Raw genomic sequence first — 26,973 nt, 5'->3', positions numbered from 1 at the left:
GTTCAGTCCAGTGTCGAATGGTGGTCTTAAAGTCATCTTTTTTTTTTGGCTCAAATTTTGTCAAATTTTGTAAAAAGAAAGTGTGAGAATATTATGTAATTGTGTGTATTTAGGATACAGAGACTGCTAGCTGTGCAGTTAGCCAAAATATTTCAGTGATTTGTTCCAAAATCATTTCCACCACCATCATTTCCGCCACAGAATGCTGTTACACAATCATCATTTGATATGTGGCGGAAATGACAGTGTGGTGGAAATGTTCATAATGCCTTAGAAAAATTACAGAATTGTCATTTGGTCAACTGTTGGTCATTGTTTTTTGGAAAATATGTGTTTAAAGAGAGTTTATTTTAAGTCAACAAGGCCAAAAGTGTCCATACTTAAAGCAATAATCTATAGTTGTTATACTCCTGGGTAAAGGGCTTATCTAAATCCTTAGCTAATGCAGTAGTACTTTCTAGAAACCAGGAGATTTTGAGCAGCTCACACTGGGAGGAAAGCATCCACCTGATCCCCTGAGAAAGGGCAGGACGCTTCCACAGTGTCACATCTAAACCTGTAAACATTTCCTCCACTGAATATGAAAGTAAACAAAATCATAACACCGCTCTCCAAGAATTTCTCAAGGACGGTGCACTGTTGAACCCATTAGAGCCCTTGTGTGCGCTGGCCAAAAGAGATCAAAACTGAAAATGCAAGTTTATGTTTACAATACACACAAATGGAAGTCTTTTAGAGCTTGCAAAGTGTAAGCACAAATCTCTGTTTTACCTAAAAGAAATGCAAAAGCTTGTGGTGTAGCTGTTAATGTTTTTTTTATTTTTATTATTATCCTTTTTGTTACATTTTCAGTTTAATATCCACCGGTTAGCTCCTGATCATAGAAACATCATCTGGAACAGCAGGCAAGGTTTCACTATCCGTACTCCCACATTCTTCTACATCGGGCTATTTTCCTGTGAGACTGTCGTCAATGGAGTCAAATATAGCAACAAGTTCTTGACTCACAGACCAGGTAAGCACTTAAGGTTTCTATGAGAAACTTCTTTTTGTGAACCAAAAATTGGGACCTAAATTTAAGTTTAAAAATTGCATCTGTTTTCTTCTCTTGCAGTGAATGAGATTCTGGATGTGTATTTGAACAGCACGGGTTTGGTCCACACATTACAGGGCCAGATGTTAGCACTGAACTGCACCGTTACAGCTGCATGGAACACCAGGGTTTCCATCAGCTGGACGTACCCACAAAAGGTGAGGTTTACACTGTATACAGTTGTGATTTATGAACTGCTCTTTATAATATCTTTATTCTGCAATTGGTATAATCAGAATCTATGTACATGGATTTTTAAAGGAATAATTCACCCAAAAAAGAAAATTATGTCATTATTTACTCAACCTCATGTTGTTTCAAACCTGTTTAAGTTTTTTTCCCTATGTTGTTCACAAAAAAATAGATATTTTGAAGAATTTTGAAGAACCAATCAGTTGTTGGTCCCCATTGACTTCCAGAGAAGGGAAAGAAATAGCACTATGAAAGTCAGTGGGGACCATCAACTGTTTGATTACCAGAGTATCTTCTTTTATGTTCAACATTAAAAAAAAAACTTATACAGGTTTAGAACAACTTGAGGGTGAGTAAACAATGACAAAATGTTCCCTTTTGAGTGAACTATCCCTTTAAGAAAAATTTAACTCATCTTGATGTATTACTACTAAATTAATTAGTTCCACAACAAACATTTGCTTGTTTAATGTCTTATTGAAAGAACATAGAGACTTTTAAGTCTCCTGCATCACGTTTTTTTCTTCTGAGAAAAAGAATAATGAAATGTGTCCACTCTAGAGTTTCAAACTGTGCATAGATTTGCTAATATATATCAAACTCTACCATCAAAACTCATTAAATCATTCAAAATGATCAGGAAATTAATTTGTGTGTGTGTTTGTGTGTGTGTGTGTGCTCTTGTTTTTGTGACATATCAGGACACAACTCTGTATAATGACATGGGTATGCCACAAGTATTACAAGGAGAGGATGACTTATGAGGACATAACCCATGTCCCCATTTTTCAAAACACTTATAAACCATACAGAATGAGATTTTTGAGAAAGTAAAAATGCAAGTTTCTGTGAGGATTAGGGTTAGGGGTAGGGTTGGTGAAGGGCAATAGAAAATACAATTTGTTCAGTATAAAAATTTTACACCTATGGGATGTCCCCACTTTTCACAAAAACAAACGTGCGTGTGTGTGTGTGTGTGTGTGTGTGTAAATTCATTTCTCAAAATTGCAATTTCATAACTCACTCCATGTAAACTCCTGAGCTATTAAAGAGTAAACTCAAATTTTTATGTTTGGCAACTTAAGAAATTTTAAATGACAGTTTGTGCACTAAGGATTGTTTTAAATGGACAGTTGTCTGGAGACCTGATTTCATCTGAAAGCCGTGTGGTTTATATTCTTTATGTTTGTGACACAATGTGCTTTGCTTGTTTTTACTCCAGGCTAATGGATCTGCCAATATCATCAGACGCATATCAAGGAGCCAAACCAACATGCTCTTCTACAGTCTTCTCACCATCCCTAGACTGAGCAAAGCAGACAGAGGACTTTACAAATGCCATGTAACAAGTGGTCCATCTAAGCGAGAAACAAATACCACAGTTATTGTCTATGGTGAGTTTTAGAATCAGTCACCTTGTCGCTGCTGTTCCACCTCTAATGGATTCTAATTCACTATTTACAGCTTTTCTATCTCTCAGTTGTCCACACATGTGTTTCTGATGGTTTTACTCTCTTGTCTGTTTGTTCCCAGACCAGCCGTTCATTCGACTCAAGCACAGAGATGGCCCTGTGGTTCAGGCTTCTGCAGGACAGAAATCTTTCCGTCTTACTCCAAAACTGAGGGCTTTCCCTGCACCTGAAGTCATCTGGTAGAATTTCCTGTGATTACATAGTTCTGCTGCTAAGTAGTTGATTAAATGATCATTAAATTGAATAGAAACAACATACTTGGCCTAAAGAGGAAATCAATCTCAATGACTGAATCTATTGTTTAGGTTGAAGGATGGGATGATCGCCGCCGAGCGGTGCTCCCGGTACCATGTAGATGGGTTTTCTCTGGTCATTCGGGATGTTGCAGAAGAAGATGCTGGAATCTACACCATCCTTACTGGCATCCAGCAGTATGGACTTTATCAGAACCTCACACTCACGTTGGTGGTAAATGGTGAGAAAGAGTTTTTTTCATTTAATAAGTGTTGAGCAATGATTATTTATATATATATATGTATATGTGTGTACGTGTGTGTGGTTGTACATACACATCCGTAGTTGTTTTTTGGTGTTTGATTAAGTGTTATGTTATGAATCATTATTATACTCTTATTCCTTTTGTTCTTTAATATTTAAAAAAAATTATAAGCTTTATTTTTCATTTAAATGTTAAGTTTTGTTGTGTGCATTTGCCATTTTTATCTAATTTTTTTTATTTTAAAAATGTGTATAGGTAGTATTTATAAAGTTTTAACTTTTAGTTTTGGATCTTTTTTTTTTTGTTTTAATACTACAATAGATTGCTTCTGTTGTCCTCATTTGTTAGTTGCTTTGGATATAAGCGTCTGATAAATGACTAAATAAATAAAAATTTTATAATAAAAATGAATATACCCAGAACACACTTATATTATATTTAACCGTGGACCACGAAACCAGTCTTAGGTTGCGCAGGTATATTTGTAGCAATAGACAAAAAAACATTTTACGGGTCAAAATTAGCGATTTTTTTTTTTTATGGCAAAAATCATTAGGATATTAAGTAAAGATCATGTTCCATTAAGATATTTTGTACATTTCCTACCGCAAATTTATCAAAATGTACCTTTTGATTAGTAATATGCATTTCAAAGGACAACATTTGGACAACTTTAAAGGTTATATATATATAAACAAAAACTTTGATTTTGAATGTGATTAATCATGATTAATTGTTGCCCAGCACTACTTTTAATGTTATATAACTGTTTTATTAAATTCAATCAAACTGTTGGGTAAATTTGATAGTTTAACAATTTATAATTAAAATGTAAAAAAAAGATCCATTTTTGTTTTTCCTCAAACAAAATCACACACACACACACACACACACACACACAATAATGAATTTATTCAATTCAATTCAATTTCATTATTATTTATGATGGAGACTATGACAATATACCCTCATTGCCTTTTCCCTTTCATCGAAATCTGTTGACAGTGAAGCCACAGATTGGAGAAAAGACAGTTTCCTCTCAGCAAGCCGGGACTGTCCAGCGAGGCAGCAGACAAGCCCTTCACTGCACCTCTCACGGTGTCCCACCACCTCAAATACAATGGCTCTGGCATCCATGTCCTCCGAAAGGCCTGTAAGTTCACAATCCACTCAGAAACACACAAATGTGTATCAAATACAAAATAAGACAGTGATGAACGCATATTGAAATGCAGATAAAATACATTATTATCAACCTTATTATTATGAGCCAAAGTAGCCTACTTGCATAACATTTTTAGGAAGGTTATGGTCCCTTTGTTTTATTGAGGCCTCTGCGAGCTCTCTAAAATCTCCGTTTATTTCCCACTCTCATGTTTTAAGAAGTGAAAGCATTACAATGAACTTTCTAAATTTGAAAACATTTCCCAAATGACTGACTAATCGTGTCCTCGTTGCCGTTTAGTCACAGAGGAAAGGGATACGGTGAAGAATACTGGGTCAGGGCCAAAAGTTCAGTCACTTTTAATTTAGTATTTGATCCAGGTGAAAAAACACACGAGAGACAATGCAGTTTTGCTAGGTTTGGATTTCCCACACTAGACTAAGTTAGATATCCTCTCCATCATTGCGTAATGTCCTGAAAATATTTAAGCAGTTCAGTTATTTCACACTGTACCTGGTCACAGTGTTTTTTATGTGTTTTATTTTTAGAATGAATGCACATATGAGTGGAGACGTGTCTATATGCACAAACATACACACATACTTGTGTGTGTGTATGTTTGTGAATAGAGACCTGTTTTGTCTAGTTCAGCATGTGTTCAGACAGGGTTTCCTCTTAGCCTGTAGAACAGATGCTTGAGAAGGCCTTTCATGTGTGTGTCTCTATTCATTTTTGTGTGGATGTAGACGCTCGAGTGTATGTGTTCGTATTTGTGTGAATGTGTGCCTGGTACAGTCACAGAACTGAATTTAACTCCCGAGTTGAAAGTGCAGAAAAAAGCACTTCAAAAGATGTTCCGTGCTTACAAGCACGATTTGTTCGTTTCTAAATTAAACACTATGATTTAATGAACTTCCTGTGCAGAATGCTGGCTGTTTATTATTGTGATTGCTCAGACGCATCCTGCCATGCCTTCTTCAATGTCTGATATACTACATATCCACCGTTCTCATGAGAAAAATTTAGTAAGCATTGCTCATCCCACACAAACACCCTTTCACATACATTCCCAGCCTACTCCCATATAGACTCTCACACACACATCAATATTTTTTTATAATCAAACCCTGAAAGTGTTACACTAAAGTATGACACTGCCATTTCTGCTCAAAATGTGTCCATTTTTAGATCATGCTTCCCCTTATTGTATTGCCTTCATGACACGTTATATTGGTGATTTTTCTTGGCCTATTCTTTGAGTGCTTCCTAAAAGAACTAGAAATGAAAAATCACAAAGAGGAAAAGTCTTTTTGGCTGGAATAATGCAACAAACTCCCTGTATTTGCCAACTGTTCTTCATGCAATCTTAAAGTGAAAGTTCATGCAAAAATGCAATGATTCAATTATTATTAATACTGTTTGGTCCAATATATCAAAGAAGGTCCAACTCCTGCTATTAACACCAGTAACAATGACTTTTGCCTCAATAAATGACTAATTTGCTGCTTATTACTAGTTAGTAAGGTATTTCTAAAGTTTATGTATTGGGTAGTGTAAATAACCATTAGTATATTTTGTTATAGAAAAGTCTTTTATTTTGAAATTTATATAGTGAAATGGTTGACTTCCGGTTTTAAGTTACACGCATTCCCTCTTCCTTTGGAAGCGCGCGCACCCTGGTTAGCGCAGTTTCAGTATACAGCTTGTTAGCCCAAATACGGTAGTAACTTCAACACGGAGCAGTGATGAACATTAAATTCATATTTGCAGCCCCTCCAAAGAGGCAAAAGGTATTTAAATAATATGAGATATGATCATTTTGCTTGATAATGTGTTCGTTTTTGCATCAATGTAAGACAGCAGTATGTGAACAATGTTAGCTAATCGGTCACATGTTTTGTATGCATTTCAGCTCTTACGTTGGTGATATGGTGTATGGTTTATAGTTCAAAAAGAAGGATTAAACATCATAAAACCATCAGTAAAAGTCTCATTCTTCTACGGGGGGCCTGCCACAGTAAGAGCTTCTCCTCAGCGAGCTACATCGAACGGCACGTGCTACGTAAAGAACAACGGTAATTGCACAGTCAGTAAGCTACAACGACACGGAAAATGGACGGTATCGAAGAGCAAACACGTAAGCTACAAACTGAAATCAATGAAATGAGAGTTTTATTACATCAAGGAGATGTAGAGAGCATGTCAAGACAGGAATTGAAGGAAGATATTGAACGTAAAGAAAAACATTTAGCCGAACTTCTTAAAATGGAGGCTGCGACCGAGTTATCGTTACCCAGGCGTTCAGAGCGGCCTAGTGTGCTAACGGAGAAAATGCTAGCCTACCAAAAAGACGAAATGATGAAAAAGGACAGAAAGTTGATGAGTCTCTACGAACAATGGAAAGGGCTAATCAGAACATCCAGAGAAAGCTTAAAAACTGACTTATCAGAGCACGAGTTGTGTGTAATGGCCGATGATATTGAAAAGGGTTTGAATGACATGATGAAGGTGTACAGTGAAATAAGGGAGCGTACTATGCCATCCTCTGAAACAAGACGCAAAATGGACTCTTGTGAAGCAGTAACTAAGGACATTATGAAAATACTTAATGAACGTATAACAGCAATAGACGGTGATTTCGATGTAAGTAGAGAAAGGCAGCGCCTTCATCAGCTACTGTCACATCAGTATGCCCACTCCATCTACGGCACCGCTTCTCAGTCTAGCGTCAGTAAGCAGTCTGACACTTCAAGCATCGCAGTCAAAAGGATTGATGCAGCGGCGGAGTTAGCTGTAAAGGAAGCAGAATATAAGATTGTGCAGGAGGAAATTAAACAAAGAAAAAAAATGAAAGATATAGAATCCGAACTTGAGCGTTTAAAGGCAGAAAAGGAAATGCAAGCTGCTCGCGCAAAACTTGAGATCTACGACAGAGAAATGAACATGGACGTGGACAGTCAGCAAATACAACCAAACAATATTCCTTTCTCTGTTGACCACCAATCTGTTCATGAAGCGCCAGCTCCCTCTAGTGGCTTACCTCCGTTAATGCCACAAAACAATGTGTCTATCCATATGTCAAGTCACACGGTGAACAACCCAAACCCTCAAATTGTAACTCAAACGCCTCTCACAGACATTTCTCAGTTGGCCCAAGCAATTCAAAACAGTATAGCTATAAACAGAATCCCAGTGCCAATGCTTACAGTGTTCAGCGGAGATCCAATTAACTACATTGAATGGAAGGCTTCATTCTCTTCACTTGTCGACTGCAAAGACATCTCACCTGCTGATAAGCTGCACTTGCTTAAAAGGTATGTCACAGGCCCAGCTAAAAATTGTCTTGAGGGCACATTCTTTCGCAGCGATGAAGAGGCATACAAGGACGCATGGCAAAAACTTGACCAACGTTATGGACCGCCCTTTATCGTCCAGAGAGCTTTCAGAGACAAACTGTCAAAATGGCCTAAAATAAGCTCGAAAGACGCTGAAGGATTAAGAACATTTTCAGACTTTTTAAATGCATGTCTCCAAGCCACACCATACGTAAAAGGCCTAGAAATACTAAGTGACTGTGAGGAAAATCAAAAGTTACTACAGAAAGTTCCTGACTGGCTGGCAGCCCGCTGGAATCGACATGTCACAGTTACACTTATGGACGGCAAGGATTTTCCCTCTTTTAAAGACTTTGCACAATTTGTGGCAGTCGAAGCGGAGATCGCATGCAACCCGATCACTTCGTCATATGCTCTACACTCATGCAACGCATCTAACGAGAAAAGGTCCACAAAAGACTCAAAACCAAACAGATCCACACAAGTCTTCACAACGCAAGCCACGGTACAAAACAACAAGGCAAGGACAAGTTATACAAAGGTAAAGGTACCCTGCATGTTTTGCAAAGATGAAACCCATCAGCTGTCAAAATGCTCTAACTTTTTAGATCATCCCTTAGAAGAGAAACGCACATATGTTAAGGACAATAAACTGTGCTATGGATGCTTAAAGGTGGGTCATAATGTCAAAGATTGTCGCCATCGTCACACTTGTGACATTTGCGAAGGAAGGCATCCCACTTGTCTGCACAATGACAATTACAAGGCATATGAAAGGTCTCAAAGCTATGGAAACACCACTCCAAGCACTCCAAATGAGACTGCGGCAGTCACAGCTCTCAACATATCTAAGGTGGGTCAGTCAAGTAGCACATCCATGATTGTTCCTGTGTGGGTGTCTACGGTTCAGAGCCCATCCAAAGAGCAATTAGTTTACGCACTACTAGACACACAGAGTGACAGCACATTTGTCTGTGAAGAATTAAGCAAACAGCTACGAGCGGACACGCACCCCGTAAAGTTAAAGCTAACTACCATGCTGGGTGTTCACTCTATTGTTAAGAGTCACAGAGTAACTGGAATGCGTGTGAGGGGTTATGACTCAGACATTTGCATCGACCTACCCCCCTCATATACCAAAGATTTTATCCCAGTTAACTATGACAACATACCCACTAGTGACACAGCAAAGCAATGGCCCCACCTGACAGAAATTGCTGATAAGATACCACCTCTTCTGAGTTGTGATGTTGGACTCCTTATAGGATTTAACTGTCCCAGAACTTTAGCTCCAAGACAAGTTCTACTAGGAGAAGGTGAGGAGCCATATGCTATCCGCACGGACCTAGGGTGGAGTATCGTTGGAGGCTCCGCACCAGAGCTCAATGAAACTCAGTTAAGTTTGTGTCATCGAATCACAATAAAGGAATTACCCATTGTAACTCCCATGGACGTGATTAATGTGCTAGAGTCAGATTTTAAGGACACAACGGCAAGTGACAACACAGTCTCACAAGAGGATCTCATCTTTTTGGACAAACTCAAGGGAGGAATAAGGAAAAACGAACAAGGACACTATGAGATGCCTCTTCCTTTCAGACAAAGGCCACACTTGCCCAACAACCGAAAGCTTGCTGAAATCCGACTCGAACACTTAAAGCGAAAGTTCAACAAAGATGAAAGTTATAAAAGAGACTATATAGCTTACATGAAAGACATGACCGAAAGGAATGATGTCGAAGAAGTACACAATGAAGGAAAACAAGGTGAGCGATGGTACATTCCCCATCACGGGATTTATCACCCCAAAAAGCCCAATAAACTACGTGTTGTGTTCGATTGTTCAGCCAAACACAATGGTACAAGTCTAAATGATTATCTTCTCCAAGGGCCAGACCTGATTAACAATCTAACCGGCATCCTCCTTCGGTTCAGACAACATCCTGTTGCTTTAATGTGCGATATAGAGAAGATGTTTCACCAGTTTCACGTTCAGAGTTGCGACAGAGATTACCTGAGTTTTCTGTGGTGGAAAAACGGCAACACAGAGACTCAGCCACAGGTATACAGGATGAAGGTACATCTTTTCGGTGCGACATCATCTCCAGGGTGCGCAAATTATGGTTTAAGGTATTTGGCTAAAGAACACTGTCACACACACCCTGCAGGATCTGAGTTCATGGAAAGGGACTTTTATGTGGACGATGGAGTCACAAGCACAGATACAGTTGAAAAGGCAATACAGCTCGCACAAGAGGCCACAGAGATATGCAAGCAAGGAGGGCTCCGTCTACACAAATTTATCTCAAACAGCCCTGCTGTTCTACAAAGCATCCCACCATCTGAACGTGCAATAGAGATAAAAATAAAGGACTTGACATTCAAAGACATGCCACAAGAAAGGGCCTTAGGCATCAAATGGAACGTTGAAAGAGACTGTTTCAGATTTGATAACACTTTAAAGGACCAACCAGCAACACGTCGAGGTATTTTATCTACTGTTGCATCCATCTACGACCCCCTTGGCTTCCTGGCGCCATTCGTGCTTCATGGAAAAAGGATCTTGCAGGAAATGTGTCATCAAGGTATCAACTGGGACGACTCTCTGCCAGAAGCACTGAGGCCAAGGTGGGAGAGCTGGCAACGTGACTTTGCCAACTTAGACAAGGTAAACATAACTCGCTGTTACTTTCCTGCTAGTTTCGGAGAACTTAAAGAAATAGAGTTGCACCACTTTTCTGATGCGAGTACGAGTGGTTATGGACAATGCACCTATTTAAGAGCCAAAAACGTTAAAGAGGAGATCCACTGTTCATTAGTAATAGCCAAAGCCCGTGTTTCTCCTACCAAGCTAACTACAATCCCCAGACTCGAGCTAACTGCAGCTGTAGTTTCAGTCTCAGTTAGTAACATGTTGAGAGATGAACTCTGCTATGCTCAAATCAAAGAGTATTTCTGGACTGATTCAAGAGTAGTTTTGGGATATGTAAACAATGAGGTACGGCGTTTCCACACTTTTGTAGCGAATAGGGTCCAAAAGATTCGCCAAAGTACAAACCCTCAGCAATGGTTTTACGTGCCATCTGAAGAGAATCCAGCCGATAGTGCATCTAGGGGTAAATCCGTCACTGAGCTTCTCTCGTCTAACTGGTTCACAGGCCCCTCCTTTCTCTGGGAGAGAGACCTGCCCACACCACAAAGTTTAGAGCTAGAATTGTCTCTTGGTGATCCAGAAGTCAGAAAAACACAGGCAATGTTAACCAATGTTACAGAGACATACAGCCTTGCAGAACGTTTGTCCAAGTTCTCGTCATGGTCCAAAGCAGTCAAAGCTGTAGCACGTCTCATAAGAAGGGCCAAGAAAGTTAAATCAGATGCGCCGGCTACAGTGAGTGAACAAGAAAGTGCAGTACATGTCATCATTCAGGATGTACAAAAATACACGTATGGAAAGGAGATAAAGCTATTAAACAAAGGCAATCAGCTCCCACACCACAACAAACTGTTCCACTTAGACATTTTCAGGGACACGGATGGTCTCATCAAGGTCGGAGGGAGACTTTCATCTAGCAAAGACTCTTTCAAACACCCTATCGTGATTCCAAAAGAACATCACGTGACTAAACTCATAATAGCTCACTGTCACGACAAAGTAAAACACCAAGGAAAAGGCTTCACCACAAACGAAATCAGATCCAGCGGCTACTGGATCCCCGGGATGAGCAGAACCGTTTCTTCTTTCATCCGCCAGTGTATCATTTGTCGTAGACTTCGCAAGGCTCCGGAGGGTCAGAGAATGAGCGACCTGCCAGCAGAACGCTTGGAGCCCTCTCCACCCTTCACATATTGCGGTATGGACTGTTTCGGCCCTTTTGTAACTACAGAAGGCCGAAAACAACATAAAAGGTATGGACTTTTGTTCACTTGTTTTTGCTCTCGCGCCATTCACATCGAGCTGTTAGAAGACCTATCCACTGACACATTCATTAATGCACTAAGGTGTTTCATTTCTATCAGAGGTGAAATTCGACAAATCCAGTGTGATCAGGGAACAAACTTTGTTGGCGCAAAGAATGAGTTTAAAACTGCCCTAAGTGAACTGGACACTCAAAGACTGAGTACTTATCTGTCCCAAAAGCAGTGCGACTTTGTGATGAACGCACCTCACTCCAGTCACGCAGGTGGAGTGTGGGAACGCCAGATAAGGACTGTCAGAAGTGTTTTGAATACTACTCTGTCACTTGCACATGGTAGATTAAATGATGCTTCACTAAGGACTTTATTTTATGAAGCTATGGCCATAGTAAACAGTCGCCCACTGACTGTAGACAATCTTAACAGCCCTGACAGCTTGGAGCCGCTTACCCCTAACCATCTGCTCCACATGAAATCCAGCACAACACTGCCCCCACCTGGTGTCTTCTCAAAAGAGGACCTCTATGGAGCAAAGAGATGGCGTCGTGTGCAGTTTTTGACTGAGCAGTTCTGGTGCAGATGGAGGCGTGAGTATCTGCAAAACATTATTGCCAGACAGCGCTGGCACTCACCAAAAAGAAATCTAAGAGAAGGTGACATTGTGTTGGACATTGACGAACTGTCACCCAGAGGTGAATGGAGACTCGCCAGAGTCCTGGAGACCATTAGCAGCAAGGACGGACTCGTGCGAAGAGTGAAAATCTCCTTTGGAGACAGGAGACTGAACAACAAAGGTCAACGCAGTAATAAGCTCACTAGTGTAGAGCGTCCTGTGCAAAAGCTAATTCTGATATTAGAATGTTCATGAGATACGAGAAATGGTTATTCCTGTTGAAAATTCTTCGTTGTTGTTATCTTGATATAACAAATCATTCATAATTTTGGTGGGAGTGTAAATAACCATTAGTATATTTTGTTATAGAAAAGTCTTTTATTTTGAAATTTATATAGTGAAATGGTTGACTTCCGGTTTTAAGTTACACGCATTCCCTCTTCCTTTGGAAGCGCGCGCACCCTGGTTAGCGCAGTTTCAGTATACAGCTTGTTAGCCCAAATACGGTAGTAACTTCAACACGGAGCAGTGATGAACATTAAATTCATATTTGCAGCCCCTCCAAAGAGGCAAAAGGTATTTAAATAATATGAGATATGATCATTTTGCTTGATAATGTGTTCGTTTTTGCATCAATGTAAGACAGCAGTATGTGAACAATGTTAGCTAATCGGTCACATGTTTTGTATGCATTTCAGCTCTTACGTTGGTGATATGGTGTATGGTTTATAGTTCAAAAAGAAGGATTAAACATCATAAAACCATCAGTAAAAGTCTCATTCTTCTACGGGGGGCCTGCCACAGGTAGGATTGGGAATATAGAATATGGTCATGCAGAATATGTGCATTATAAGTACTAATAAACAGCCATTATGTTAATAATAGGCATGCTGATAAGAAACTAGTTAAATAGTGATAATTGGTCCCTATACAAAAGTGTTACCTAGATTTTTAATATTTCTAGTTTTATTAAGTTTTAGTAATTTTAGTGCTTCAGTATAAATAAGAAAAAAACATAGAAACGTTGAAAAATAGTACAAGTAAAATAAGTTATTTTTTTATTTTTTTTACTTTGTCACATGATGAATTATTATTATTACTATTATTTTTATTATTTTACTATTATTTAGTTTAACACATATTATCTTGTTTAAATTCTTTCTCTGGGAGCTTATGCTAAAATGGGTGCAGAAAATGCCTGTAGATTCTCTCTATCTGTATATATATATATATATATATATTGATTTTGATAAGATATACGCGTCTTAAATTTCAAAAGGTATATATGATTTAAAAAATAAAAAATGAAAGCACTTTGTAAAGCTTGATCATTGAAAGGTATTGTATGTACATTCTGTTGAGAGGTCTTGACTGGCTGGACCCTGACTCAGGCCCTTATTCTTTATAGCAGCCCGGCGCGGCTGGCCTGACGCTGCAGTGGAGGAGGCCCAGGGAGAGAGCAGTTGTGGGCCGGGCCGGCCTGATAGCGGCTGGATGGGCTTGAGCTCGACCATGGGAACAGCAGCACTCTTATCTCAGCCAGGCAGGAGGCGCAGACGGGCTTCCTGTGCGAAAAATCAGAGCGCTTTTCCTCTCGTTGTTTGGCTTCCTCCCCGACGCGAGACAGCTTCCCAGCAGCGTGATTGTCCCTCCGTCTTCAAACGTGGCACAGTCCGCTTCCTCAGGAGCTTGATCTATTCTTGAGAGTCCCTGATCCCACACAGAAACACACACACCCTCTGCCCCACTTTACCGATCCCCCACAATCCCCCTCACCTGTCCTGCCACACTCACAAATAACCCTACAACAGCCAGTGCCCTTCCTTATCCAGCCACCCCAGAGACATCACTAAAAGCATGCCATCTCACGAGGATCCAGAACAGCTTGGCTCACACAGGACGGAGAGGCTGATATCTCTGCATCCCGGGAACTACATCCTAATTTATTCCTCTTTGTTGTTGTTGTATAGAGACAGTTTTTTCTGCTCTCCCTCTTTCTGAGCATGATCCACATCAATACACTGCCTGGTGCTGCTTTTGCTTTTTGTGTTCTTAAGTGGTACTATAAAGGATGTATGAACCAAGCCTCCAGCTCCAAAACCCAAACCATCAGTTGTAGTTCTAACATCCACAAAAGCTGTGAGTTCAGATTGTACATGATGAAAATATCCTCTATCTACTATCTCTACGTGAGCCAAGGAGGGCAGAGAAAATGAGGGTTTCCTATTTGAATTTCAGGTTTTTTTTTCATACTGGACCTGGCCCAGAATGCCTGCTGTGTAGGAGTTCTGATCGGCCGTAAATAAATGACAAAAGCTCTGTGTCATCCTGTTTGTCATCTTATGTTAAACTCTTCCACTTCACAGTGATGCTGTGTATTACAGTTGCTTTATTCTGTGCTGAAAGAGAATATCCTGCCTGTTTGTATGCCAGTGTTTGTGCGTGTTGCATGAGTATTTGTGTGTTTGTTTCTACTCTACGGGTCTCTCCCAGTGTGATTTGTCCCTTTTTATACAGATTGTCTATGAGTAATATATGATTCTAATATTTAATAATTTTATACAACTAACTTACTTATGGTAAAGCTCAGTAATTACCAAATGTGTAAGAATGCTGATAAAAAAAAATGTATTTTAATATCTAATGTATGTGTTTATATCAAATGTATTTGTTTTTACATTAAATTCGCTTGGTATTATTTGTACAATATGGTCTGTTTGGTTCCAGAAAATGCATATGTGAAGTCCTAGCTGCTGGCAAAGATGTAGCTGAAATATTGGCTGACTTTAATAAACTGTTTCTTGACTGATGCTTTTCTAGACAATAAAACAGACTAGATTTCATAATGACCCACTGAAGTCAGTTCGTAATACTGTACACAGGCACACTGGTTATGGATGAATGTGTGTGAATGCAGAATGAGTGGGGATGTTTGTGGTTAAACAAATGGACGTTTGAAGGCTCTCTTTGTGTAAGTGTGTGTGTGTGTGTGTATGAGAGAACGAGCGAGCGAGCGACTCTTCCCGGAGAGCCGTGGGAGAGTTGACTGTGTGTTTAAGAAGTGCTGTTGTCATTATCAGGGTGGGACATACGAGGACAGAACACTCACTGTCTCAGCCAAATAGGAAGAGCAATCAGAGAGAGTCGTCAAAGCCAGGGAGGGGTAACAGGGCGGTGGGCACACAGTCACGGACAAATACCCATCACCATGGCCCATCAGAACCTTGCTCCAAAGATTAGCGACCTTAAAGAATTGGCATGGATAAGATAATGGGATAAATGCCTCGAAGTTGGTGTGCAAATTGGATTAGAGGTTGGAACTTCGGAAGCTTGGCATTCACATTATTTACAGGCAGGAAAAGGAACACATCCAAGCCCCACACACTGCTAATTACGGAACACTCCAATGAGTGTCGCCATATCCTGACACAAATGACACACACACACTCAGAATGAATTCCTCCAAAAATTCCTAAGAAACAATTCCATAATTTGACTACAGTGAAAAAGGAATTCCCAAGAGACCAGGGAATGGAAGATTCTGGTCTTCCCCTTTCATAACGCAGCTGCGCTACACATCTGTGTCTTGTGACATCATGCTTCGACACTTCTGAACTGAGAGTGCTGTCGTTCTCTCTTCCTCTTTCTCGTCCTCTGTCTTCCTCTCTCTAAGATGCGAGAAGCCTCCTCCTTCGTCCTGGACTGCAGTCAGCGAGAAGACAGAAGTCACGTCCACCCACAATCCCATCCTGACCGTCAGCTACAGACAGGAAGTGTTAGAAGGGAAGAATAAGGTGAGTCTTCAAGTGGGTGGACTGATCATAGGGAACAGATGAAATGAATACACAAAAGGACACACAAGAACGCAAAAGTACTCCCCCGGGATTCACACGAGTGCATCTGCACTCAGTTCTGTGGAATTATGTGTTCCAGACAACAACAACAATCAAGTTCCAATTCTAGTTAGTTCTGTAGGTGGTTAAACAGGTGTACTTCCTCTCTGATTACTGGAACAACATTAAATCATTTATTTCAAGAATACTCCATCTCCATCCCCCATGCATGTACTTGAATCTCTTCTCTTGTTGGTGCTAGAACAACAATAGCAAATAGCAACAAAGAGTCTTAAAATAAGTATGTTTTGGTATCAGTTTGATAAATATTAGAATCTCCTATTATAAGAAACATGGAGAGAATAGAATCTGATGGCGAGCAATCCAGATGTCAAAATCTGTTTCCCCACACCTGTGGAGAGGCATGTTGATTTAGTGGCTTAAAAGTTGTGGATTCTATCCCGAATGAGGATGGGTCTTAACCAGTGTCCGTTTGATCAATTTTAAAACCTACTTATATCAGAAAAGTGGGTAAAAGAATCTAATGGCGAGCAACCCAGGAGTCAGAATCTGTTGATTACAGTATATGCCTTTTGACTATGAACCCTAACCAACCCTAGATCTTAACCAATATCATTTTGATAAATATTAAAACCTCTTTTTATTATAAAACATGGAGTGAGATGCTGATATAGTGTATTGAAATGTGTGTGTGTGTTTCCACAGACTGTAGGAGTTCTGACAGTTGGCGAAGCATTGATATCTGGCATCTATCGCTGTGTTGCATCAAACTTAATGGGCAGAGATGAACTAGACATCAGTTTCTATGTCACAGGTACTTTGTGTATATACATAACTAAATTTTAAAAGATACTTAAACCTCAACATCCAAATATTTTACCTCGTTCTTCATATATTTTTCTCTCATACTCCCTCCCTTTCACTCCTTCCCTTTCTTCCTCTAATCCCGCACTCCTCCGTCCCCTTGTTTTCGAGGGTTTGGTTTCAAGCTGTGCTAATTTCGGCCACAGTGGATGAAGCCCATCCTGGCTGTTGTCATAGCGACAGGGTGGAGGAGTGAACAGGAACCTGTGGCTCTTATCATACTGCATCCTCGTGCGGTGCATTATTTGGAGAACACTGGTGGTGTTTGGGAAAGATAAACATTATCTTCCATCAGGAAACCCTCAAGTGGTTTCCACGGGAAATTTCAAAAAGCTAAAGTAAATAACGCGCCTTTACACTAGCGTCTTATTGCTACTTGTACTGACAATGGCTATTCAACATTGTCATCAAAGGTTACGAAAAATGCTGCTTGGTCAACACTTCCAAAATGGTTTCTCTAGGCTGTTTTTTGTTTGAAAGCCTCAAATAAAACTTGGTTGTTGCCAGGAGGTCTGCATGTATTCTGTCTCACTGTATCGAGGTTTTATGCAGAGGAAGTGGAAACTGAATCTGCTTTTGTCCACCATCACAGATGTCAAAGGAGGCCTAATCGTGTCTTTGGAGGAAGAGCCCAGAGAGGGAGGGGACCTCCATCTGGTCTGTATAGCCAATAGGCACCTCTATTCAGACCTGTCATGGTATAGATTTACGAATCAATCCACCACATCAGAGGGAGCTTCAGATCTCCGCGGGGAGCTCAAAGAGGGGCAGTTCTCTCACACTCTGGAGCTTCTGCTGAAGAATGTGACTGCACAGGATTCGGGAACATACCGCTGTTCAGCCACACACCTGCTTACAGGAGAACATACCCACCTAGATACAACCGTGGAGGTCACAGGTGTGTCTTTAAGAGTCATTGTGATCAACACACACACATTCATGCTCTGTAAAGGGATAGTTTATCAGGACATGAACATTCTGTCATCTTTGACTCACCCTCATGTTGTTCCAGACTTTCTTTGTTGCATAGAGCACAGTATGGATATATATAACGAAAAGTCTTCGCTGCTCTTTTCTATATAATTAAATATTGATGAACCCTAAAAAACTAAATTACCATAATAGGAGTTGATATATAATGTGTAGAATCTATTACTTATCAGCATTTTTTTAATCTATTACTTATCAGCATTAACAAGAAAAGTGTTTTAAAACAAAAAATAAGCAATTTTTTTTTTTATTGAAAGCAGAACTTTTAGCACTTTAAGGGGTACAAAATAGGGTCTGAAATTTAATTTTAAGTAATATTTCTTCCTACACATCTTGAAATATTGTTATTGTTATTATTATTTATTTATTCATTTATTTTAAAATTGCATTTATTATTATTATTATTTTTTTTTAATTGTCCAGAATTTTCCCTGTAATTGCAAACAAAAATCTATATTCTTTTTTATAAATATTACTAAACAATTATACAACAGTTTAAAAATGTCCAATATTAGTAATTAACATTTTCCATTAGGTAATACAAATATTGTAATATTTTTTCTTATGGTATCTTACCGTAACAGGGTTGATTAACCTTTTCAAATTAAGCCAATACTAATAGCCAATACTTACAATACTTATCTTTGACAACAGTATTCTCTAAAAAATGATGTGCATTCCGATCTTGACATCAAAATATATATATTTTTCTTATTCCATGGATTTTACCCATTTACCTCCACTTGTTCCCAGTGTTTTTTTGCAACCGCTATGCGCACGCAGCTGCAAGTGACCTAACTGTGACGTCTACTCTGAATTGGTCTGTATAGTTTACATTTTTTGTAACTGGGAGAAAACACATAGTAAGAGGTTTGTATGCAAAATGTGGGATACATTCCTGGTCATTAAAAATAGTTCAACATGTTTTTTTTATAATAAATAATAGTTTTAAACATATCTGATAAGGCTTTTACGAATGCGGTCAAATCTCTATTACATCAAAAACTAGGTATTTGTGTCTCATACTTAAAAAAGGACACCTCAGTATTCATGGTCATATGCCATATTACTGTATCATCTGTGCATTTACATATGCTAACAAATGCAAACAAATCAGAAATAGCAGGTTATTGCAGGTCACAACACAGTCAGAAGCCATCAGAGCCATCTCTTAGACACTGATTTTAAGTCACGTAAGGATGTGTTTTTGGACACCCACACATTCAGAGACAGAGGCGGAAAGAGAAACGAAAAGAGAAGGAGAAAGACAAAGCAAAAGGGGTCCTTAGGAAGTGGGTCCCAGAGCTTCCTGTAGCCCTTCTCTCCAAGGCTGTGTGAAGCAGAACCTCTTTGGTGTGGGAATGAGTTCTAGTAAGGAGGAAGAGCACACAATGGCACTTCCCACTATGCCACATTTACAGACTGCTTCACATGGCCAAAGAACAATCAGCCAATCAGCCACTGTCACAGAACGAGGAAAGGGACAATAATCAATTGTGTCCAGGGGGAAAATATGAAGCAGACATTTAAACGCATTATTCTCCTCTTTTTCTAGAGTGGTATATGTGACGAACACCTCAGGGAGTTTTGTTGTATGTAAATTAAGTTCCAGACACATTAACCTGCGATGCTCTGTCTTATATTAATCTACATACATTTTAGACTACACTGTAAAACTTTCAACAGCCAAAGCAATAGCAACAGCCAAACCTTGGCCAGCTAACCCGGAAATATCAGTCGAGTCTGTGATATGCTGAATGTGTCATTAAGACAAACAGAGGGATTTCACTGAATGGCACAAATCCCATGGCTGCAATTCAAACATTCCAGGCCTCGATCTGTAATGAAAGAAATACGACTCGCAGTCTATTCACACTTCTGTAACAATAGCAACCCGCGTCACCCTTAAATCACTCAACTGCTTTATAAGGCGGACGTGTAATGCTAAGTGCTTCATGTGATTGCTGTGATATCCGTCAGTCTCCCTAGGGGAGTTTTTGATCATTTTTGATTAAACTGATTCAGTCGACGTGGAACATCATGCGTAATGACCCCTGACCCCGAGCCCTTTTGTCTCACACTATCCAGTTCTGCAGGCACCGGTGCTGCTGCGAAATCTGAGTGATCACAGTGTTAACGTAAGCAAATCAGTCACTCTCCGCTGCCCCTCTCGGGGAATTCCACACCCCCAGATCACATGGTATAAGGACCAGAGAAAGCTGCAACAGGTGTCTGGTGAGACTAGAAAACCTGCTTTTTGAATATTTATGTTAAGTATCCATGTACGTGATTAGATTGCATACGTGTATCTTTTACTGGCAGGTATTATGCTGTTCCCAGAGGAAGGGACTCTTCATATCGACCGAATTACAGTTGAAGACCAGGGACTTTACACCTGTAAGGCCACCAATGAGAGAGGGTCTGTGGAGAGCTCCGCCCACATTTGGGTTCAAAGTAAGCTTCTGCGTTGTCCTTTGTCTCAAAACCTGAGAGTAAATTTACTCATTTTAATTTGTATCATTATAACTTAAAATTTGACATTTTATGGCAAGTGTAAATTTAATAATAATAATAATAATAAATAATAATGCATTTTTAAATAATTGTCTATACACTACTGTTGAAATGGGGGGGGGGGTTCTGCCGCAACACACTTTATTAGATCAAAAGTGTCATTCTGTTTCAAATAAATTCTGCAAAAAAAAAATAAGTATCATAAAAAAATATTAAGCAGCACAACTGTGTTCAACATTGATAATAATAAGAAATGTTTCTTGAGCACCAAATCAGAATATTAGAATGATATCTGGAGAATAATGTGACACTGAAGACTGGAATAATGATGCTGAAAATTCAGTTTTACTGAATAAATTATATTGAAAAGTTTTAAAATAGGAACAGTTATTTTATAATTCACAATAATGCTATTTTTACTGTATTTAAATTTAATTAAATTAATGCAGCCTCAGTGTGCATTAGATGCTCCTTTCAAAAATATAAATATAAATTCTACAGACCCCAGATTTTAAACTTCCTTTAACAGTTTTATGTTGGTATTAGTTAACTTTTTTTGCAGTTTTTTCCCTCACAGCCTTTTTTTTTTTTTCTCACACTCCCTTATTTACTCTTGTCGGATGCTTCTAAACACGGTGCTGAAAGGAGACGTTCACGCTGTTCTCTTCCGATAGACCAGGAAGGAAACTGTCTCCCATTTTCATTTCCCACAGATGGCCTCGGCTTTTCAACCCTTAAACTGTTTACCTATTTTTATGTAGGTTATTTGTTTAGCTGTTTCTATAGGGGCTAATGCATTACTCATGACCTATAGGGAGCTGTCATGCTCATGGGGATGAATGTGATCCCGGTCATGTCCCAGTCTCTTATTTCTTCTCTTTAAACTACACTTGTTTATGTATCCGAAAGGTTCATCTGAATCACTTTCCCTGGAGATCCCGACTCTAGCATGTACATGCGTGGTGGCCACTCTCTTCTGGCTTCTTCTCACACTGCTGATTCGCAAACTCAAACAGGTGAGAGGCAATCAAGGCCAGTTAAAACTTCTTATATTATTCTAACGTAATATATATTATATTCTCATTCTCTTTCTCAGCCGAACTCCACTAATGGCAAAGCAGAGTACCTGCCAATCATCCTGCATCCGGGGGATGAACATCTGGTGGAGAACTGCGACAGATTACAGTATGATCCCGCCCAATGGGAGTTTCCACGTGACCGCCTTCAACTTGGTAAATTGTGTGTGTGCTTTATAAGTCTTATTGATGCTGTTATGCAGTATACTGATATGTGATTATTGTTCTGCTCTCCAGAAAAGCCCCTGGGGCGAGGGGCATTTGGCCGAGTAATGCAGGCCTCAGCTTTTGGCATTTGCAGTTCAGCCAGCTGCACCACAGTGGCCGTCAAAATGCTTAAAGGTATATTCATAAGCATTAAAACTGCTCAGGAATCTTAAAAACACCTGTTGTGTAATAAAAAGCAAATTTAGCAAATATCAATTAGTGTCAGGAGTCATGTCTGTCCTGTTCCTGCAGATGGCGCTACGCCCAGTGAACACAAGGCTCTGATGACAGAACTGAAGATCCTCAATCATATTGGTCATCACCTCAATGTGGTCAATCTTCTTGGTGCATGTACCAAACCAGGAGGTCTGCATGTCCCCGTTTCTCTGTAAACCCTCAAAGATTGTATTTATGCTATAGGGAATCTATAAAAGTGATTTAAGATGTGTTTGGCTTGTGCATGTATATGTAACAGGATACCATTTTAGAGTCAGCATGTTTCTTTTAAAAGAGAGTAATAGTTTTAATTCAGCGAGTGTGCATTCAATTGATCAGAAGTGACAGTAAAGGCATTTATTATGTTAGAAAAGATTTCTATATCAAATAAATACTTCTTTTTTTTTACTTTCTATTCATCAAAAAAAAAAAATCCTCAAAAAAATTGTGAATGTTTATTTTAACTAATTGATAATAATAAGCGATGTTTCTGAACGTTAGCATAAATGTTTCCGCATATTAGAATGATTTCTGAAGGAACATGTGTAATGATGCAGAAAATGGAGCTTTGCATCACAGAATAAATGAAGTTTCATAATATATTAAAGTAGAAAACATAATTTAAATTGTAATAATAATTCACAGTATTACTGTTTTTACTGTATTTTTGATCAAATAGCATGATAGACTTCTTTCAAAACACAAAAAAATTGAATTGACTCCAAACTTTTGAACAACAAATATAACATTTATAGTATATGTTGAGGGAATGGTGTTTTTCGATATGCATTAAATCGATATGTTTTGCTATTTTCAGGGCCTCTGATGATCATAGTTGAATACTGCAAGTTTGGCAACCTGTCTGCGTACCTTAAGAGCAAACGAGAAGTGTTCCTGTTGAACAGGGTTAGTCTGTGTCTGTCTGTCTGAGTAAATTTCACTTCAGCAGTTTTATTTCACTTAATATTTATTAGGCAACTTGATCTCTGAACTACAATCTTTTATTCGTTTTGCAGAACATAACTCAGAAAGTGTTCTGAATGTCACAGTATGTTGAGTGAGGAACTGTCAGTTTGTGGTATTGTGAGGTTTAGTGAGCTCTATATATGTCTGGTGTCATGTTTATAGACTTCTCTTATTTCCTTCTGAAATAAACAGAGCAGTGTTCATCAAGACAACAGAGTCATACTTCCCTCTGTGTGACCATCTCTAAAGCTGCTTACCTCCTTAAATGACCGCTAGAAAAGTTTCACACAAAGAACAGTGTGTTTCAGTGATAGACCTGATCCCAGATCAGTGGGGTCTAGTAAAATATGAGAGAGGTGTGGAGTCCTTGTATTTACCTGACACTGATGTGTTCTGAGCGTTATTCACCAGATGTGTTCCAGCTGAGAAGTTGCTCACTTCATGTGTTGTGTGTCTGATTCAGGTGAGCAGAGAAGAGGAGGGAGGCATGAAGGAGGGATTTAAAGCACGATTAACTAGTGTGTCCAGCAGCCAGAGCAATGCCAGCTCAGGGTTTAGTGAGGAGAAAGGAGAAATCTCAGAGGAGGACAGCGGTGAGCTTTCATCACATGCATGATGTCATTTAGATGATCAATGTGCAATAAACCATAAAACTTGTTGAACAGTACGACAATCTTTCCCCAGTGCAATAACAATTTATTTTGAAGCTAAAAGACCTTCAGTTACCAAAAAAGTTTACATAGTTTACCAAAAAATATATGCTATATTATACTACCATTCAAAAGTTTAGGGTCAGTAAGATTTATGAAAAAAGTAATTATTTTATTCAGCAAGGATTCAGATTTGAGTCCTTAAGTATTGTTACAAAATATTTCTAAATAAATGAATTAAATATTTTTTGCTAAATGTTTAAATAAATGCTATTTTCTTGAACTTTCTATTTATCAAATAATATATAATATATAATAATAAGAAATGTTTCTTGAGCAGCAAATTCACATATTAGAATGATTTCTGGAGGATCATGTGACAGTGAAGACTGGAGTCATGATGCTGAAAATTGACAGAAAACAGTTATTTTAAATGGCAATTGTACTGTTTTTGATGAGATGCAGAAATTTCTTTTTTCTAAAGCATTAAAAGACAAATTTTACAAAAGGTTGAAAACTTCAAATTTCACCTTTTGTGTTACTTGGAAGAACTAAAGTTACATTTGGCATGACGTGATATAAAAACAAATATAATGTTGATCTCAATATTAAAACTAGATCAGTTCATTAAAGGTTTTTTTCTGTTTGTCTTCTGCAGGTTCACTTCCTGAATCCAACAGCCCTCTGCTGCTTGAAGACCTGATCTCTTACAGCTTTCAGGTGGCCAGAGGAATGGAGTTTCTCGCCTCTCGTAAGGTAAAGTGCCTTCCTGTCTGCATCAGGGTATATGAACATGAATATGGACTTGATCTGAATCATGTTTTTTTCTTCTTCTTCATGTTTTCAGTGCATCCATCGTGACCTTGCTGCCAGAAACATCCTGCTGTCCAACAACAACGTGGTGAAGATCTGTGATTTTGGCTTGGCCCGAGACGTATACAAAGACCCAGACTATGTGCGCAAGGGAGATGTGAGTGTAATGCATCAATATAGCAAAGATAAAAAAGGGTCAGATTTGTGTAATGAATGTGTGTTGCCTTGAAGGCACGGTTACCACTGAAATGGATGGCACCTGAATCGATCTTCGACAAAGTCTTCACCGCTCAGAGTGACGTGTGGTCATATGGAGTTCTGCTCTGGGAGATCTTCTCACTTGGTAATGTCAATACTCTTTATGTACATCAGATAATACAAGCATTTGGCAAATGCCACAGTTGATTTTTTTTCATAACATCATTGCTTTGAAATATGGCATGATCGAACAGACATTTGTTGTTCTGCCAGGTCATAGCAAGAGAATGAAAGTGAGGGAAACTGATTAGGAAACTAGACATGTAAGAGTGTTTGTGGTCCACAGGAGCGTCTCCATACCCAGGGCTGAACATTGATGAGGCGTTTTGTCACAGACTGAAGCAGGGGACTCGGATGTGTCCTCCTGAGTACAGCACCCCGGAGATGTCAGTTCTCACTGCTGAATACATCATATTAAACTTGTCCAGTCATTGCCCCATGAACCAATACAGTGCTAATACTCCGCTTGTGGGATTTGTCTGACAGTTACAGCATTATGATGGCATGCTGGGAAAATAACCCTGAGGACAGACCTTCTTTCTCTGCTCTTGTGGAGATACTGGGAGACCTCCTTCAGACCTGTGTCCAACAGGTGCGACATTATTTATGTGTTTGTTTGTATTTGACAGCTCGGAACCTTTCTTTTTCTGTTTTTTTTACACACACACTTTTTTCTTTTTTTTAAACAGGATGGAAAGGATTATATTCCACTGAATGCTTTTATTTCTGGAGAAGGAAATACCGTCACGCCGCACATCGTCCAGAAAGACATAAGCCAGAAATCACTGGGAACTTCAAGGTACAAATGTGATCATATGTGAACATGTTAACTGAATATGTATAATAATTACACGTGAAATACAATTATTTACAATTCAAAAGTGTGTTCAAAAAATACCCTTATAAATATTAAATGAAAATAAGTGGAACTTCTCGAATTAATTATTAAAGGAAATATCATAAATATAAATAATAAAATGTTTTAAATGTATTTTAGCTACAGCAGCTCTGGGAAAATCAAAGCCATCAGCACTTTTGAGGATCTACACAAAGAAATCCCTGATGTAAGTGTTTTAAAATTATACTTCACTTGGGTGAAGTTGTCGAGATTGACAGTTTTTTTTGTTTTTTTTTTACTTACTTTAGGACAACCAGTCTGACAGTGGAATGGTTCTCCCGTCTGAAGAGCTGATTCGGGTGAAGTGGACGGACAGATTTAAAACCCAAAACATCACTAAGTAGGTGTCATGACATTGGCTTCCATGATCTGTTACATAACCATTAAAAAGTTAGTCCTGGGAGTTAGTAAGATCATTTATTTTAGGACTTTTTATATAGCACTTTTATTCAGCAGTGATGCTTTAAATCGATAGTAGAAACATTTATAAGATTAATGCTGTTGTTCTGAACTATTTCAGCTTCGAGATGAAACTTATGTTCCCAAAAATTGTTAAAATAAACGTGTGAAAAAAATGAGCATTATGTTAAATCTTATTAGTTACATAAAATAAGGTCACTGCCTTTTGTTGTTGCAGGTTCTTCTCTAAAGGTGAAAACCAGCACATGAAGCTGCCTTGTATGAATAGCGCCCCCTGTTGTCATCAGAGGGAGGTTCCTCCGGTGTGTTCCTCAGAGAGGTGCTGCTCTCCCCCGCCAGACTATGAAGCTGCTCTCCTCTACCCCTGTTTCTAACACTTGCGTCAGCCAAGCGACCTGTAAACACAAGTCAACATCCGTTACCACCACCACAAAAACACTGCTTATCTCAACTCTTTTGCTTTCAGTACCTTATTATGCAATGTTTGTCCTGTTAAACCAGTGTTTCTGACTGAATCTCTGCACATTCCACCCTCTTTACCCAAGGAACTTCTGTGATTTTCTTAATCAATCATAATTACTGATTAAGGATTTTAAAAAAGAACAATTAGACATTTTTTAGAGATTACACTTAAAGCAATTTTTAGCCAGTTATAACATTAAGAAAAATATGGACATTTCTTTTTAAGGAGTTAATTGGGATTAATCAGGCCTGGGAATTTTCATGTGTTTCTTGACTTTTGTCTGCAGCGTTACTATCTTGTTGGCAACTAGCATTTCAGCGCTTTTGTTTTTAAACTTATCTCATATCTGTATACCTTCTTTGAAGCCACTGGTAATCTGTACCACTTTAGTTGTGTTTTAGTAGTCACAGAGTAGCTATTTTTTATGAAAAGCATTTATTACAATCACTGCTTGTAGGTAGGTACCAAATGTTTAACTGCAGAGCACATTTCATGTGCTG

General features: G+C 38.9%; 2 protein-coding genes across 7 annotated transcripts in view; both read left to right on the top strand.

Annotated features, from left to right (window-relative positions):
• The window catches only part of LOC113041936 (vascular endothelial growth factor receptor 1-like), a 39,516-nt gene extending 12,679 nt beyond the window's left edge, over positions 1 to 26,837 (top strand). For 2 of the 4 annotated variants that reach the window (XM_026200521.1, XM_026200522.1), the window contains 26 exons: positions 853 to 1,015; positions 1,115 to 1,251; positions 2,508 to 2,679; positions 2,819 to 2,936; positions 3,063 to 3,232; positions 4,262 to 4,409; positions 15,958 to 16,078; positions 16,844 to 16,952; positions 17,595 to 17,900; positions 20,081 to 20,227; positions 20,315 to 20,446; positions 21,416 to 21,522; positions 21,603 to 21,738; positions 21,820 to 21,924; positions 22,042 to 22,155; positions 22,823 to 22,911; positions 23,435 to 23,564; positions 24,280 to 24,377; positions 24,469 to 24,591; positions 24,666 to 24,777; positions 24,979 to 25,078; positions 25,179 to 25,284; positions 25,382 to 25,491; positions 25,690 to 25,756; positions 25,839 to 25,930; positions 26,228 to 26,837. In XM_026200521.1, the coding sequence (XP_026056306.1) occupies positions 853 to 1,015; positions 1,115 to 1,251; positions 2,508 to 2,679; positions 2,819 to 2,936; positions 3,063 to 3,232; positions 4,262 to 4,409; positions 15,958 to 16,078; positions 16,844 to 16,952; positions 17,595 to 17,900; positions 20,081 to 20,227; positions 20,315 to 20,446; positions 21,416 to 21,522; positions 21,603 to 21,738; positions 21,820 to 21,924; positions 22,042 to 22,155; positions 22,823 to 22,911; positions 23,435 to 23,564; positions 24,280 to 24,377; positions 24,469 to 24,591; positions 24,666 to 24,777; positions 24,979 to 25,078; positions 25,179 to 25,284; positions 25,382 to 25,491; positions 25,690 to 25,756; positions 25,839 to 25,930; positions 26,228 to 26,384 (3,369 nt within the window). In that variant the 3' untranslated portion in view covers positions 26,385 to 26,837. Of the gene's footprint in view, positions 1 to 852; positions 1,016 to 1,114; positions 1,252 to 2,507; positions 2,680 to 2,818; positions 2,937 to 3,062; positions 3,233 to 4,261; positions 4,410 to 13,648; positions 15,135 to 15,957; positions 16,079 to 16,843; positions 16,953 to 17,594; positions 17,901 to 20,080; positions 20,228 to 20,314; positions 20,447 to 21,415; positions 21,523 to 21,602; positions 21,739 to 21,819; positions 21,925 to 22,041; positions 22,156 to 22,822; positions 22,912 to 23,434; positions 23,565 to 24,279; positions 24,378 to 24,468; positions 24,592 to 24,665; positions 24,778 to 24,978; positions 25,079 to 25,178; positions 25,285 to 25,381; positions 25,492 to 25,689; positions 25,757 to 25,838; positions 25,931 to 26,227 lie in introns of those variants that run through there. The other 2 variants (XM_026200523.1, XM_026200524.1) reach the window with 2 other exon arrangements.
• Positions 5,979 to 13,048, top strand: LOC113041935 (uncharacterized). 3 transcript variants are annotated; one of them, XM_026200518.1, is made up of 4 exons: positions 5,979 to 6,211; positions 6,334 to 6,469; positions 6,527 to 12,860; positions 12,983 to 13,048. In XM_026200518.1, the coding sequence occupies exons 2-3, from the start codon at positions 6,357 to 6,359 to the stop codon at positions 12,537 to 12,539; spliced, it is 6,126 nt and encodes a 2,041-aa protein (XP_026056303.1). In that variant the 5' UTR covers positions 5,979 to 6,211; positions 6,334 to 6,356; the 3' UTR covers positions 12,540 to 12,860; positions 12,983 to 13,048. The 3 variants fall into 3 exon arrangements, with proteins under 3 accessions (XP_026056303.1, XP_026056305.1, XP_026056304.1); XM_026200520.1 differs by having other exon boundaries at positions 6,334 to 12,860; XM_026200519.1 differs by having other exon boundaries at positions 5,979 to 6,469.
• Positions 26,838 to 26,973: the final 136 nt, after the last annotated feature.

Source organism: Carassius auratus, chromosome 24, assembly GCF_003368295.1.
Source record: "Carassius auratus strain Wakin chromosome 24, ASM336829v1, whole genome shotgun sequence".
Lineage (NCBI taxonomy): Eukaryota > Metazoa > Chordata > Actinopteri > Cypriniformes > Cyprinidae > Carassius > Carassius auratus.
This window is presented reverse-complemented; position numbering and strand designations above follow the sequence as displayed.

Excerpts from the sequence above, each read along its gene's own strand:
- LOC113041935 (XM_026200518.1), top strand. The coding sequence starts at position 6,357 with ATGGTTTATAGTTCAAAAAGAAGGATTAAACATCATAAAACCATCAGT. Across the intron at positions 6,470-6,526 it reads TCCTCAGCGAGCTACATCGA|ACGGAAAATGGACGGTATCG; the intron begins ACGGCACGTGCT and ends AGCTACAACGAC.